Genomic DNA, 13605 nt, shown 5'->3' on the forward strand with positions numbered 1-13605 from the left:
GAAAGCCCGCGCACAGCAACGAGGACCCAACGCTGCCAAAAAAAAAAAAAAAAAAAGAATGCTGCCAGGGCTATGCTTGTTACACTTGGGTGTGAATTTCCACAGGCCAGAGGTCTAAAAAGGGAATTGCTGGGTCAGAAGGGGCGAATCTGCTTTTCTTTCCTATTTGATCTTTTCGCCTGTTGAGGCAGAAGGAGGCAGGAGGATCCCACAGCTCCCTACAGGCTCCCTAGCTTCTCCCGCATGGCGGAATCTTCTGTCTCGCTATCCCACCACTCGTCGACTCCGAACTTCCCACCACAGCAAGCTCTCGCCTCGGCTCTAAAAGCCATTTCTGCTCGGATTCCCCAGCGGGAGTTGGCCGGATACGGACGCCCGCGTTTCCGGTGCCGAGGGGGCGGGGCCGGCGTCGCGGGGCGGGGCCGGGTCGCAGGCCGGCGCCGTCGCAGGCCGGTGACGCAGTGCGCCGCGTGCTCCCCCCACGTGTGCTGCTGCTCTCAGGGTGTCCGCGGAGAAGCGGCGGTTGTTTTCTCTGGGGGCGTAGTTGGTGGCAGCCCCGGCGCGGGGACCTCAGCGGCTCGGGGGCTCTGAGCGCGAAGCAGGGAGCGTCGGTGGCCGTCTGGGGCTGAGGTCCCGCGGTCATGGAGCACCTCTTGCTGGAGGTGGCGGCCGCGCCTCTGCGGTTAATCGCTGCGAAGAACGAGAAGAGTCGCAGCGAGCTGGGCAGGTTCTTGGTCAAGCAGGTAAGAGAAGGAGCGAGAGGGAAAGCGCCCGGCCGCCCCCGCCACCCCCTGGCGCGTGCCATGGGGCGCGCGGGGTGCGCGGAGACACAGGGGACAGGAAAGCGGCGTCTTTTCACTCTGGCCCGCTCCCCAGGGCTGGCCCGTGGCGGAGGCGTCCGCGCGCGTTTGAGGAGCCAGGAAGAAGCCTTTTGTTTTTCTCGGGGGGAAAGCCTTGCCTCCTCCTCTCCACCGACTTACCCCCTTGCAGCGCCCTGACTGCGTGCGGCAGACGTGGCCTTCGGAGAGAAATGTGGGTGGTTTTTCTGTAGTTGAGGTTGCGTGTCTGCCGTTTTGACATGTGTATTATCTAAGTGTGCCGAGTCCAACCACCCCTGTTAGCTGGGGTGAATGTTTCCTGTCTGCCCAGTCCCGACTTTTCGGCCCACTGACAAGCATTGATTGTGTTCCTGCTCTGCCTAGCACACAGTGTGGCACTTTGCGGAGACATAAATTCGTTAAGGTCTCTGCCCACAGGGAATTTAGCGTCTATCTTTAGAGACCGTTCATAAACACAGAAAACAACTGACAGACAAAGCGAGACATTGAGTGCATAATTTCTAAGCCATGGAATTATGAATTGGTTTTCTGGGAAATGGGTGCTCTGGCCTTTTAAGAGCGAACTCTCGTTTACCACCAGCTGTCTTGAGTTTTTTCACGTGGCATTTTAACTTTGTGTTTTGTGCTTCCCCACCCCCCACCAATATCTGTTAGCTTCTTTTTTTAAATTAATTAATATTTATTTTTGGCTGCGTTGGGTCTTCGTTGCTGTGCGCGGGCTTTCTCTAGTTGCGGCGAGCGGGGGATATTCTTCGTTGCGGTGCGCGAGCTTCTTATTGTGGTGGCTTCTCTTGTTGCAGAGCACGGGCTCTAGGCACGCGGGCTCCAGAGCGCAGGCTCAGTAGTTCCGGCGCACGGGCTTAGTTGCTCCGCCGCATGTGGGATCTTCCTGGACCAGGGCTCAAACCCGTGTCCCCTGCATTGGTAGGCGGATTCTTAACCACTGCACCACCGGGGAAGTCCTGTTAGCTTCTTGAGAGTAGAAAATTTTTTTTTTCTAATTCCAGTATGTAGACCGTATATATTCTATTGCTTAGGAAACAACAGCAGTATTTTGTGTCTGGAGTAGCTGGGAACTAACATGAGAGGCATTTCTGTTTGGTGACAACAAATGAACGTGTATAGCAAAGGGGAGGGAGCAGTGGAAGATATGCCTGGGGTTATCTGGCTTGTTGATTCCCCCAGGAAAGGGAATCACTAACATAAATGGAGAGGTCTAGGAAAGAAAACGGATTTTTGGTGGGCTAGACTAAGGAAAGAGATGATCAGTTTATATGAGCTGAGCTTGTGGTGACAGGCTCCTGAATTATGTATTGTGGCAAGAAGTATTTTTCTGTAAGTGGGCTTGCATTTAGAACAGAGGTTCTGAAGCTGGGGCTCATGGACCATGGACAATAGGGGATTTATTTATGATTCTCCACTGTAATTGGATATAAAATTGGTGCTTATGTATTGGGAGTAAAATGAGAAAAATGGTTTGTAGCCGTTTTTAAGAGAATCTGATATTTTGAAGTGTGAACCACTCAGGTAGATTCTGAGACTATATAGTAATGCTAAGGAACTTAAAAACTACTCAAAAGTTTAGTTGAATTAAGGAGATTGGGACACCTGTGCTTTCCTTGTCTCACGTTATCTGTCTCTCAGATTCTATCCAATCTGAGAGATGTTTTTCAGGTTTGTTCGTTTCCATTTTCAGTAATAGTTTCAAGCCTTTCGCTCAGAGAAGAGTTGATTGTGTTGTCATTCTATTTTTCTCCTATTTTGGGAAGCAAAATAATTTTTACTGGGAAGCAAAGGCTTTTTTTTTTTTTTTTCTTTTTGCAAAGCCGTGCAGCTTGTGGGATCTTAGTTCTCCAGCCGGGGATTGAACCCGGGCCCTCTGCAGTGAAAGCACGGAGTCCTAACCACTGCACTGCCAGGGAAGTCCCAGCAAAGTTTTTGAAACATTGCTTCTCATGGAGTTTGGGATCTGAAGTAAGAATTTTTTAGGATTGTGCTCCCTTTTTTTTTTTTTTTTTTTTTTGGTACGCGGGCCTCTCACTGTTGTGGCCTCTCCTGTTGCAGAGCACATGAGAGGCTCCGGACGCGCAGGCTCAGCGGCCATGGCTCACGGGCCCAGCCGCTCCGTGGCATGTGGAATCTTCCCGAACCGGGGCACGAACCCGCATCCCCTGCATCGGCAGGCGGACTCTCAACCACTGCGCCACCGCCACCGGGGAAGCCCTGTGCTTCCTTTTTTTTTTTTTCTTTATCTCAGCTGGTGACACCACTGTCTCTCTATCCAGTCCCTTTTCACTCCTTTTCTGTCACATATAGCGAAGTCCTCCTGATTTTCCTTACTCAGTGTTGGATCTGTTCCTTTCACTTCCTCCCTACTATCGCTACCATCCTGCAGTTCTGACTCTTAATTGCACCATGGGGGTGTTCTTTCCACCACCACCAAGCAAGTCTCAAGACACCAGCTGGTGTTCTACAGTTAACTCAGTTCTGACACTGTTTATCTGCAGAAAGCATCATATTCTTCAGAGTAAAGTCTCAGCCCTAAAAGACTTCTCCCACCCGCAACATACACACCGGTTGTCACCTGTGCTTCTGATCAACAGGCTGTAAATTGGAGGTTCCAATGACCTCTTCCCTGGGTTTGATTAATTTGTTAGAGTGGCTCACAGAACTCAGAGAAATGTTTTACGTACTAGGACAACCAACTCTGAAGCCCTCTGAACCACGTTCTTTTGGGTTTTTATGGAGGCTTCCTTACACTGGCACAGTTTTTTAAATCTCTGGCCGTTGGTGATTGAACTCTCCATCTCTAGCCCCTCTGCCCTCCCGGGAGGGCACGGAACTGAAAGTTCCAATACTCTAATCACATGATTGGTTCTCCAGGCAACCAGCTCCCATCTTAGCGGCTTTTCACAATTCACTGCATTAACATAACAAGACACCTTTATCTTTCTCTCTCATCACAGGAAGTTCCAGGGGTTTTAGGAGCTCGGCCAGGAATAGGGTCGAAGACTTCATTTGTATTTCTTATAAATCACAGAGTCACATCTTACCTCCTTGATCACTGTTTATGTTGAGGAAGAGCAGAGTGCTTAAGAGCATATGCATGGATACTGGGGCTGAAGTACGGCTGAAGATCACATCCATTCTCTCTCTCTTTTTCTTGTTTTGTTTTTTGGCCGCCCGGTTTGCAGGATCTTAGTTCCCCGACCAGAGATCGAACCTGCACTGCCTGCAGTGGAAGCGCGGAGTCTTAACCCCTGGACCGCCAGGGAAGTCCCACTGTTCTCTTTTATTTAACTGCCTTTGGGTCCTCCCACAAGTTGCTCAACTCTCCTGAGTCTCAGTTTCTTGATATGATATGTATTACGGATGGTAGCCGCTAAATAGTTACAGAGAGTAGTTAAAAGCAGGGACTCTGGAGCCAGATTCTCTGACATGGATTCCTGGTTCTGCTTCTAGCTTTGTGACCTTACCCCTTTTTTATTTTTCAGTTTCCTTATCTGTAAAATGGGGATCATTTTACCTACTTCATGGGTTGCTATGAGGATTAGGTGCCTAGAATATAGTGAGTGCTGTCTGTAAAATGGGTCGCTGTTATTATTGCTATAAATAAGATTGTTGGGAGATCTAGATGATGCATTTGGGGAGTTTACCACAGTACCTGACCCATAGTAAGTAATCAATACATACGAGCTATAATTAGAATTTTTTAAAGACAGCTTTGGCATGTAATTCACATACCATATAATTCATCCATTTAAGTGTACAGTTCAGTGGTTTTTGCTCTGTTCACAGATATATGCAACGGTCACCACAGTCCATCTTGGAACACTTTTGTTACTTCACAAAGAAGTCTCTGTTCCCTTTAGCTATTATCTCCCATCCTTATTCTGGTCACTTAATATAAATTATCATTAATAAGACAAATCTGAATCTATTGCCATTCTGCCTAAGAGCTCCCCACTGTCTCCAGAATCAAAATCCAAGCTTTCTAAAATGGTATATGAAATATTGCTTTTTTTTTTAATTTTTAAAGAAACTATTTTCTGTCAATCATATTTCCATTTTCTTTTTGAAATTTTTTTTTTCTTACCCAGTCTGGTTCTCAGCTGGGGGCAATTTTGCTTTCTGGAGCAAATCTGGAGATGTTTTTTGGTTGTCACAACTTGTGATGAGGGTGCGCTGTAGGCGTCTAGAGTGTAGAGGCCAGGGATGCTGCTGAACACCTTCTAGTGCACAGGGTAGCCTTCACAACAAGGAAATTATCCAGCCCCAAATGTCAGTAGTGCAAAATTAAGAAAGAAACCCTAAATATATGTATACCTAATAACAGAATGTCAAAATGCATGAATCAAAAAGTGACAGAAAAAGAAAAATAGAGAAACTCAAAATTATAATTGGAGACTTTTAACACTCTAGCCTTGGTCACTGATAGTACAAACACAGAAGATCAGTAAGGATATAGAAGACTTGAACACCATCAACAAACCTGACCTAACTGGCATTTATAGAATGCTGTGTCCAGTAATTGCAGAATACATACTCTTCATATCTGGAACGTTCACCAAGATAGATCATAAGATGGGCCATTAAACAAGTCTCAACAAATTTAGGAGAATTGAAATCATACAAGGCATATTCAGTTACCCCAATGAGATTAAATTAGGGGGGAAAACCCTCAAAATGATGCTGGGAAAAATCCCTAAATGTTAGAGATTAAATAAGAAAATTAAAAGAAACTGATGACTGAAGAAGATATCACTGGGAGAATCAGAAAATATTTTGAACTGTATGATAGCTTAAACAATTTGTGGGTTGCAGGCAATAACAATTAGAAGGAAATTCATAACCTTTAGAGGGAAATTTATAACATTAAGTTCTTATATTTGGAAAAAATGGTTTGAAATTAGTGATATTTCTTAAGCTTCCATAATTAGAAAAAGAAGAGCAAATTAAACGCAAAATAAATAGAAGGAAAAAAGTAATAAAGATAACAGTGGAAACAAATGAAATAGAAAATGGACAAACAATATAGCAAACCAGTGAAACCAGAAGCTGATTCTTTGAAAAGATTGACCAAGAATAAAAGGGAAAAATCGAAACTATTAGGAATGAAAGAAGGCCACCATTACAGTTTGAAAAGAATAAAAAAATAAGTAACTAATATGAAAAATTGTATGCCAATAAATTAGATGACAGGAGCATTCAGAGAATATAAATTACCAAAGTTCACTGAAGAAATAGACAAAAACAAGATAAGAAGAGAGCAACACTTCCTCAAGCTGATACAGAGGGTCTACAAACACCATCATAGTTAATAAAGGAACAGCCCGATTTAAAAATGGGCAAAAGATTTGAATAAATACGTCACAAAAGAAGATAAATGAATGGCTATTAAATACTTCATACCATATACCACTCCACCTCCACTGGAATGGCTAAAATTAAGACCGATAATACTATGTGTTGGTGAAGTTATGTAGCAACTGAAGCGCTCAGATATTGCTGGTGGGGATGTGAAATGGTGCAGATACTCTGGAAAACAACTTCTGTTAAACATTGAAAAATATCTTAAAATTTATTTATTATATTTATTTATTTTTGGCTGCATTGGGTCTTTGTGCTGCGCACGGGCTTTCTCTAGTTGCGGCGAGCAGGAGCTACTCTTCCTTGTGGTGCACGGGCTTCTCTTCTAGGCGTGCGGGCTTCAGTAGTTGTGGCATGTGGGCTCAGTAGTTGTGGCTTGCGAGCTCTAAAGCGCAGGCTCAGTAGTTGTGGTGCACGGGCTTAGTTGCTCCATGGCATGCGGGATATTCCTGGACAAGGGCTTGAACCTGTGTCCCCTGCATTGGCAGGAGGATTCTTAACCACTGTGCCAGCAGGGAAGTCCTAAAAATTTTTTTAAATTAAAAATAAAAGTTTAGGGAATTCCCTGGTGGTCCAATGGTTAGGACTCCGTGCTTTCACTGTGGAGGGCCCAGGTTTGATCCCTCGTTGGGTAACTAGGATCCTGCAAGCCATGCAGCATGGCCAAAAATGTATTATCAAGTTGAGCATACAGTTACTGTGTGACTCAGCAATCTCACTCTTTGGTAATAAAAAGATTAAGAGTAATGAAAATATGGGGGGTGGAGAAATTGGGAATTTGGGATTAACAGATACACACTACATATACACACACTATATACACACATATATAAAATAGATAAATAACAAGGACCTACCGTATAGCACAGGGAACTATATTCAATATGTTGTAATAAACCTATAGTGGAAAAGAATCTGAAAAAGAATATATACATATGTATGTATATATATGTATAACTGAGTCACTTTGCTGTACACTTGAAACTTTGTAAATCAACTATACTTCACTAAAAAAAAAAAAAAAAAAAAAAAGTAATGAAGGACTTCCCTGGTGGTCCAGTGGTTAAGACTCCGTGCTTCCACTGGAGGGGCCTCGGGTTGGATCCCTGGTCAGGGAACCAAGATCCCACACGCTGTGCAGCGTGGCCAAAAACCAAAAAAAGAGAGAGAGGAGTGAACATATGTCCATCAGTCTTTTGTACATGAATGTTCATGGTAGCTTTATTGATGATAGCTGAAAACAGTGCAAATATCTATTAACATGTGAAAGGGTAAACAAGTTGTGGTATGCTCATATGGTGAAACACGAGTAAGTAATAAAATGGAATAAGTTATTAACACTACCTACAAGTACAACTTTGGAACTTTGGAAAAAATTATTATATATATATATTTTTTTTTTTTTTTTTTTTTTTTTTTCGTACGCGGGCCTCTCACTGTTGTAGCCTCTCCCGTTGCGGAGCACAGGCTCCGGATGCGCAGGCTCAGCGGCCATGGCTCACGGGCCCAGCCGCTCCGCGGCATATGGGATCCTCCCAGACCGGGGCACGAACCCGTATCCCCTGCATCGGCAGGCGGACTCTCAACCACTGCACCACCAGGGAGGCCCATATTTTTGAATATGGTATTTAGGTTGTGCTCAAACTGTACTCTTATAGATAACCATTTAGTGTCAAAGCCTTTAGGCTATAAATTCATAGCCTTGGGCTTGCTGGGTCAGAGGGTATACGCCTCAGGCAATTTAAACCCTCTGTCGCATTGCCCAGCAGCAAGGGTTGTGCAGACTTGCATACACACAAGCAATATGAGACCTTTTACATACTTTTCAGTTTTCCTTTTTATGCTTATGGACATACTGAGCCCAGGCACTAGAATTTTGTGGTTTATTTCATCTTGCATATCAAAGTGTGGCTGTCTGTTTTGGATCTGTCTTGTTTATTAATTAAAATCTGAAGCCTTCATGGGGATATATCATCATTCATTTCCAGGAACTGATTTCTTATCCTTATTCTTTCCTCAAGAGAGTTGGCACTTTTGCATACTAACTGCACTTTATTTTTTTCTCATTTAATTCCTGTTTTCCTCCAAGACAAAGGTGTTGGGGGAAACACTGGATTCCCTGGAAACTGTTATGACTCTGAAACATTACTTTTCAAGGAAGCTGAAGCTATCTAGCATTTTACATGGAATCCTGGTGTCAGTCCTTTTACCTCAAACCCCAGTGGACTGAAACTTATTTGTAACAGCGTTTACATTCAATTAACTAATCCTCTATTGCCAAAAAACCCCCACCGTGTTTTATAAGATAAACTCAGTTATGAAGTCTGGAAATTGGATAGTTTGATTTTAAGCCAGGACTCTGTTCTTCTATAGCAGTAAAAATGAAAATCTTTTTTTTTTTTAGATGTTGGGGGTAGGAGTTTATTAATTAATTAATTTATTTTTGCTGTGTTGGGTCTTCGTTTCTGTGCGAGGGCTTTCTCTAGTTGTGGCAAGCGGGGGCCACTCTTCATCGCGGTGCGTGGGCCTCTCACTATCACGGCTTCTCTTGTTGCGGAGCACAGGCTCCAGACGCGCAGGCTCAGCAGTTGTGGCTCACGGGCCTAGTTGCTCTGCGGCATGTGGGATCTTCCCAGACCAGGGCTCGAACCCATGTCCCCTGCATTAGCAGGCAGATTCTCAAGCACTGCGCCACCAGGGAAGCCCCCATGAAAATCATTTATGTAGAAATTTTGTTTTGCCTTTCTCTCAGGTGTGGACACCTCAAGATCGCCAGTGTATCTTGAGTACCTTAGCACAGTTACTTCTGGATAAGGACTGTACTGTGCTGGTTGGCCGCCAGCTGCGCCCTCTCCTTTTGGATTTGCTGGAAAGGAATGCTGAAGCCATTAAAGCTGGGGGCCAAGTCAACCATGACTTACACGAAAGGCTCTGTGTGTCGATGAGCAGACTCATCGGTAATCATCCTGACGTCCTCCCGTGAGTAACAGTTTTATTCTTCACGTTTCTCCTTGAGGTGGTAGAACCTACTCTCTCCTGGGAAGTAAGGAGGAGTCTGAGCTGAGATGAAGAGAAAAGGGGAAATTCACAAAGGGGAGAGAGGAGTGGTACTATTTTATAAAAATAATCACAACAGAAGCCGTTTATCCAGCTCAGTTCAGTGACCATTTACTAGGTTTTTAAGTCTTGAACATCAAGACAGGTCTGGAAAATATAACCAAGATATCTCCCTGCCCTCAAGGATTCTGTCACCTGGAAAGACATGCATATAAGGCAGATCTAAATGAGTTTTAGCTGAGGCTCTTACAGCATCCATTTCAGACGGGTGAGATTCTTACTTGCTGGAACAGCTGAAGTGAGTGGGTTACAAGAGCTCTAGTGTCCCTTCCAACTTTCTGTAAATCTATCCACAGCCAAAGTGTGATAAGAAGTTGTATTAGAACTGGATTCTAATGCATTTCTCTTTTGACCTGCTCTCTTTCCAACTTGGGCTGCTTCACCCCTCCTTAGGCAACCCCATGGTCCCCCATTCCCATGAGGTCACCCCAATAATGCTGAACTTAGTGCAGATGCCTAGTTGGCATAGCGCCCTGCAGCCCGGAAGTCCTGGCCCAAGCCATCCTCCTGCCTTAGCCTCCTGAGTAGCTGGGGCTATAGGCATGTGCCACTGCACCAGGCTTTCTCAAAAGGATAGGTTTGTGTGGAATAGTCAAAAGAGGCAGCTAACTGAGTGTCAGGGGTTTTTCAATTGAGAAGATAAAGGACTTTAACTCTAAACATGAATAATGTTCTGTGTACCTGTAGGAGCATCTTTTTTAAATAAATAAATAATTGATTGATTTTGGCCGTGTTGGGTCTTCATCGCTGCATGCAGGCTTTCTCTAGTTGCGGCGAGCGAGGCCTACTCTTCGTTGTGGTGCACGGGCTTCTCATCCTGGTAGCTTCTCTTGTGACGGAGCACGGGCTCTAGGCACGCGGGTTTCAGTAGTTGTGGCACGTGGGCTCTAGAGCGCAGGCTTAGTAGTTGGCTGCGCTTGGGCTTAGTTGCTTTGTGGCTTGTGGGATCTTCCTTGACCAGGGCTCGAACCTGTGTCCCCTGCCCTGACAGGCTGATTCTTAACCACTGTGCCACCAGGGAAGTCCTAATTAATTTTTTTATTGGAGTATAGTTGGTTAACAATGTTGTGTTAGTTTCTGCTGTACAGCAAAGTGAATCAGCCATACATATATCCACTCTCTTCCAGACTCCATTCCCATATAGGTAATTATAGAGGACCGAATAGAGTTCCCTGTACTATGCAGTAGGTTCTTTTTTTTTTTTCCCTATAAACTTATTTATTTTGGCCGTGTTGCATCTTCATTGCTGCGCGCAGGCTTTCTCTAGTTGTGGTGAGCAGGGGCTACTCTTCGTTATGGTGCACAGGCTTCTCACTGCGGTGGCTTCTCTTGTTGCGGAGCACAGGCTCTAGGTGCACTGGCTTCATTAGTTGTGGCACGTGGGCTCAGTAGTTGTGGCTCGCGGGCTCTAGAGCGCTGGCTCAGTAGTTGTGGTGCACGGGCTTAGTTGCTCTGCGGCATGTGGGATCTTCCCGGGCGAGGGCTCGAACCCATGTCCCCTGCATTGGCAGGCGGATTCTTAACCACTGCGCCACCAGGGAAGCCCTACAGTAGGTTCTTATCAGTTATCTTTTATATACAGTAGTGTGTATATGTCAATCCCAGTCATCCAGTTTATCTCCCCCTTTCCCCCCTTGGTAATCATAAATTTGTTTTCTACATCTGTGACTCAATTTCTGTTTTGTAAATAGGTTCATTTGTACCATTTTTTTAGATTCCACATTTAAGCAATATCATGATATTTTGTCTTTCTCTGTCTGACTGACTTTACTCAGTAGAGCATCTCTTATTATTAGTCTTCTTCAACACAATAAGTACACTTTGGCTTTCCTGGAAGTATAATCTCTAGTCTGGTCCGTGGATGAGGTAATAAAAAATGAAGGCTTGGGGAAACCATAATTTGTGTGAGCTTTTCTAAAAGAGTAGCAAAAAAAAATGGGCCCAGTTTGATGGGACTAAAACATATACAGCAAAGTTAAAGATCACCATCGTACGAGGTATCAGGAGCTTATCCTCTGTGTTGATTGAGGGTCTGGATTGTGGCCTCACTGGGAGCTTTAATCACTTAGGTGTGCTTGACTGTGGTACGGTTTCACAGGGTGTGCTGACTGTCCTGTGCTTACCCTGTAGGACTGACGCGTGAGTGACTTCAACCCCACTTCTCTTAAGCCTTAGTGGTAGAGTGCTCTAGGGCTGTGCTTGAGAATCACTAAAATGATGCATTGGCTACATCTGCTTTCCCATCAGCTTCAGATTTTATGTTCATATTCATTGAATGTGAGGCACACTCCTACTTTTTCTTTTCTTTTTGCCAAAGCAGTATATTTTACTTATGTTCCCACCTTGTTCCAGAAATGATATAATGCAGCTACAAAGGTGCCCCTAATGGAGTAACTTAAAAACAAGGAGAAAAAAAAAAAAAACACCATGTGTAAGTGTGTGTAAGTGATGAGTCAATGCATGATATGAAGTGAACTACATAGGTAGTGATGTGGAATGGGATTTCGATTTTTAGTTTTAAGAAATGTAGCTGATTAGTTTGGCTCGTGCTCTAAATTTCCTGTTTGGGAATTTACCTAATGTATTACGAATATACCTAATATATTTAGATAGGATGCAGTCATTTATTCAGTCGGTAAATATGAGTCCTCCCTTTAAGCTCTGGGCCACATCATGGGGGTGAGAAAGTCAAACGTAATGAGTTTCTGTATTTGCAAACAATAGGATACAATACATTAATAGAGGTGTGAGCCAAATACTTAAGGGAAGCAAGGAAATCATTAAACTAAGAAAAATGAGTGTGTTATCCTCTTGGAAATGAGAGAAGGTTTCGTACTGTGCAGATTGTGGAGGAAGAGTGAGGAGTGGAAGAATGAACAGAGGAGAGATGAAATGGGGATGAAAATCTAGAAGAGAGAGACTGGAGAGGAGGGGCCCAAGTCAGGCTCCCTCGGATCCTAATGACGTTCCTTTTCGGGTTCACGCCTCTGTCTGAGGCCAGGGTGCATGCCCGTTTGGAGTTTCTTTCCATCAGGTATCTCAGTAGTAACAAGGTGTTTCTTTTTATTCCCTTGCTTATGCTAGGTGTTCATTACTGGTCCCCCTTTCCCTAAGCTTTTTTGAGATATAATTGACCCATAACACTGTGTAAGTTTAAGGTGTACAGTGTGGTGATTTGATACACGTATTGTGAAATGTTTACTATAGTAACGTTAGTCAACACATCCTTCACCTCACAAAATTACCATTTTGTTGTTGTTACTTGTTCATTACTGTTTTTACATCTGCAGTCCTTGAATGCATTTTTTACTCTTTGGCAGATTCTTTAGCAGGACTCTGAGAACACTCCTGGTCTGTTGATGCTTTCTCTATTCTGATATACTAGTGTAGGTTTCAAAGTTCTATTTTTGAAAAATCATCTACTTCTGTTCCTAACTTTGCATTCTTGTGTTCCCGGATTTCTTCAGCTGTAGCTTTGTAGATGGTTTGAGATGGTTAATACTACATTATGTGTTGATTTTTTTTTCCCCCTTAGTGTTCTCTCAGGAGTGTAACCTTACTTTTAAGTTCTGATTGTACTTTTATATTTTGTATCTTTTAGTTCTTTGCTTTTTTAGTTTGCTCCCCCTTTCTTGTTTCTCCCCTCTCCCTGGTCTTTGCGAGTCCCTTTAACACACTGTCCTTTCAACCGTGGCAGGCAAATCTTGTGGTAACTGCCTTTCATTAATGATGAGGACTGCAACCACTCTTGCATTTTATTGGCATTGTCTCCAACCCTCAGAGGTTAGGTGTTATTCCCATTTTCCAGATAAGGAGACTGAGGCTCAGAGATGCTAAGTAACTTGCCCAAAGTCCCTTTGCTAGAAAGTGGCAGAGCTGGAATTCAGTCCTAGGTTTAGCTGCTTCCAAAGCCCATGCTCTTTTTTTTTTGCGGTATGCGGGCCTCTCACTGCTGTGGCCTCTCCCATTGCGGAGCCCAGGCTCCGGACGCGCAGGCTCAGCAGCCATGGCTCACGGGCCCAGCCGCTCCGCGGCATGTGGGATCTCCCCGGACCGGGGCACGAACCCGTGTCCCCTGCATCGGCAGGAGGACTCTCAACCACTGCACCACCAGGGAAGCCCCATGCTCTTTTTTTCTACTTTGTGGTGCTGCCCACTCATCCTGGTTGAGCCATTCATGTATTTGTTGACTGATTTACACAGAACTTGATCTGAACAGCGTGTTATAGCTAATGATTATATTTATACTCCCAGGAGGGAAATAATACAGCAGTCCCCC

The 13605-nt window shown here is 44.3% G+C and overlaps 1 protein-coding gene across 3 annotated transcripts in view; it reads left to right on the forward strand.

Annotated features, from left to right (window-relative positions):
* Positions 1-509: 509 nt before the first annotated feature.
* MDN1 (midasin AAA ATPase 1) overlaps positions 510-13605 on the forward strand; it is a 159137-nt gene continuing 146041 nt past the window's right edge. For all 3 annotated transcript variants that reach the window (XM_082633597.1, XM_082633598.1, XM_082633599.1), the window contains exons 1-2: positions 510-743; positions 8962-9188. In XM_082633597.1, coding sequence (XP_082489723.1) covers positions 642-743; positions 8962-9188 — 329 coding nt within the window. In that variant the 5' untranslated portion in view covers positions 510-641. The remainder of the gene's footprint in view (positions 744-8961; positions 9189-13605) is intronic.

The sequence above is a fragment of the Mesoplodon mirus genome, assembly GCF_964341445.2.
Source record: "Mesoplodon mirus genome assembly, chromosome: 10".
Lineage (NCBI taxonomy): Eukaryota > Metazoa > Chordata > Mammalia > Artiodactyla > Ziphiidae > Mesoplodon > Mesoplodon mirus.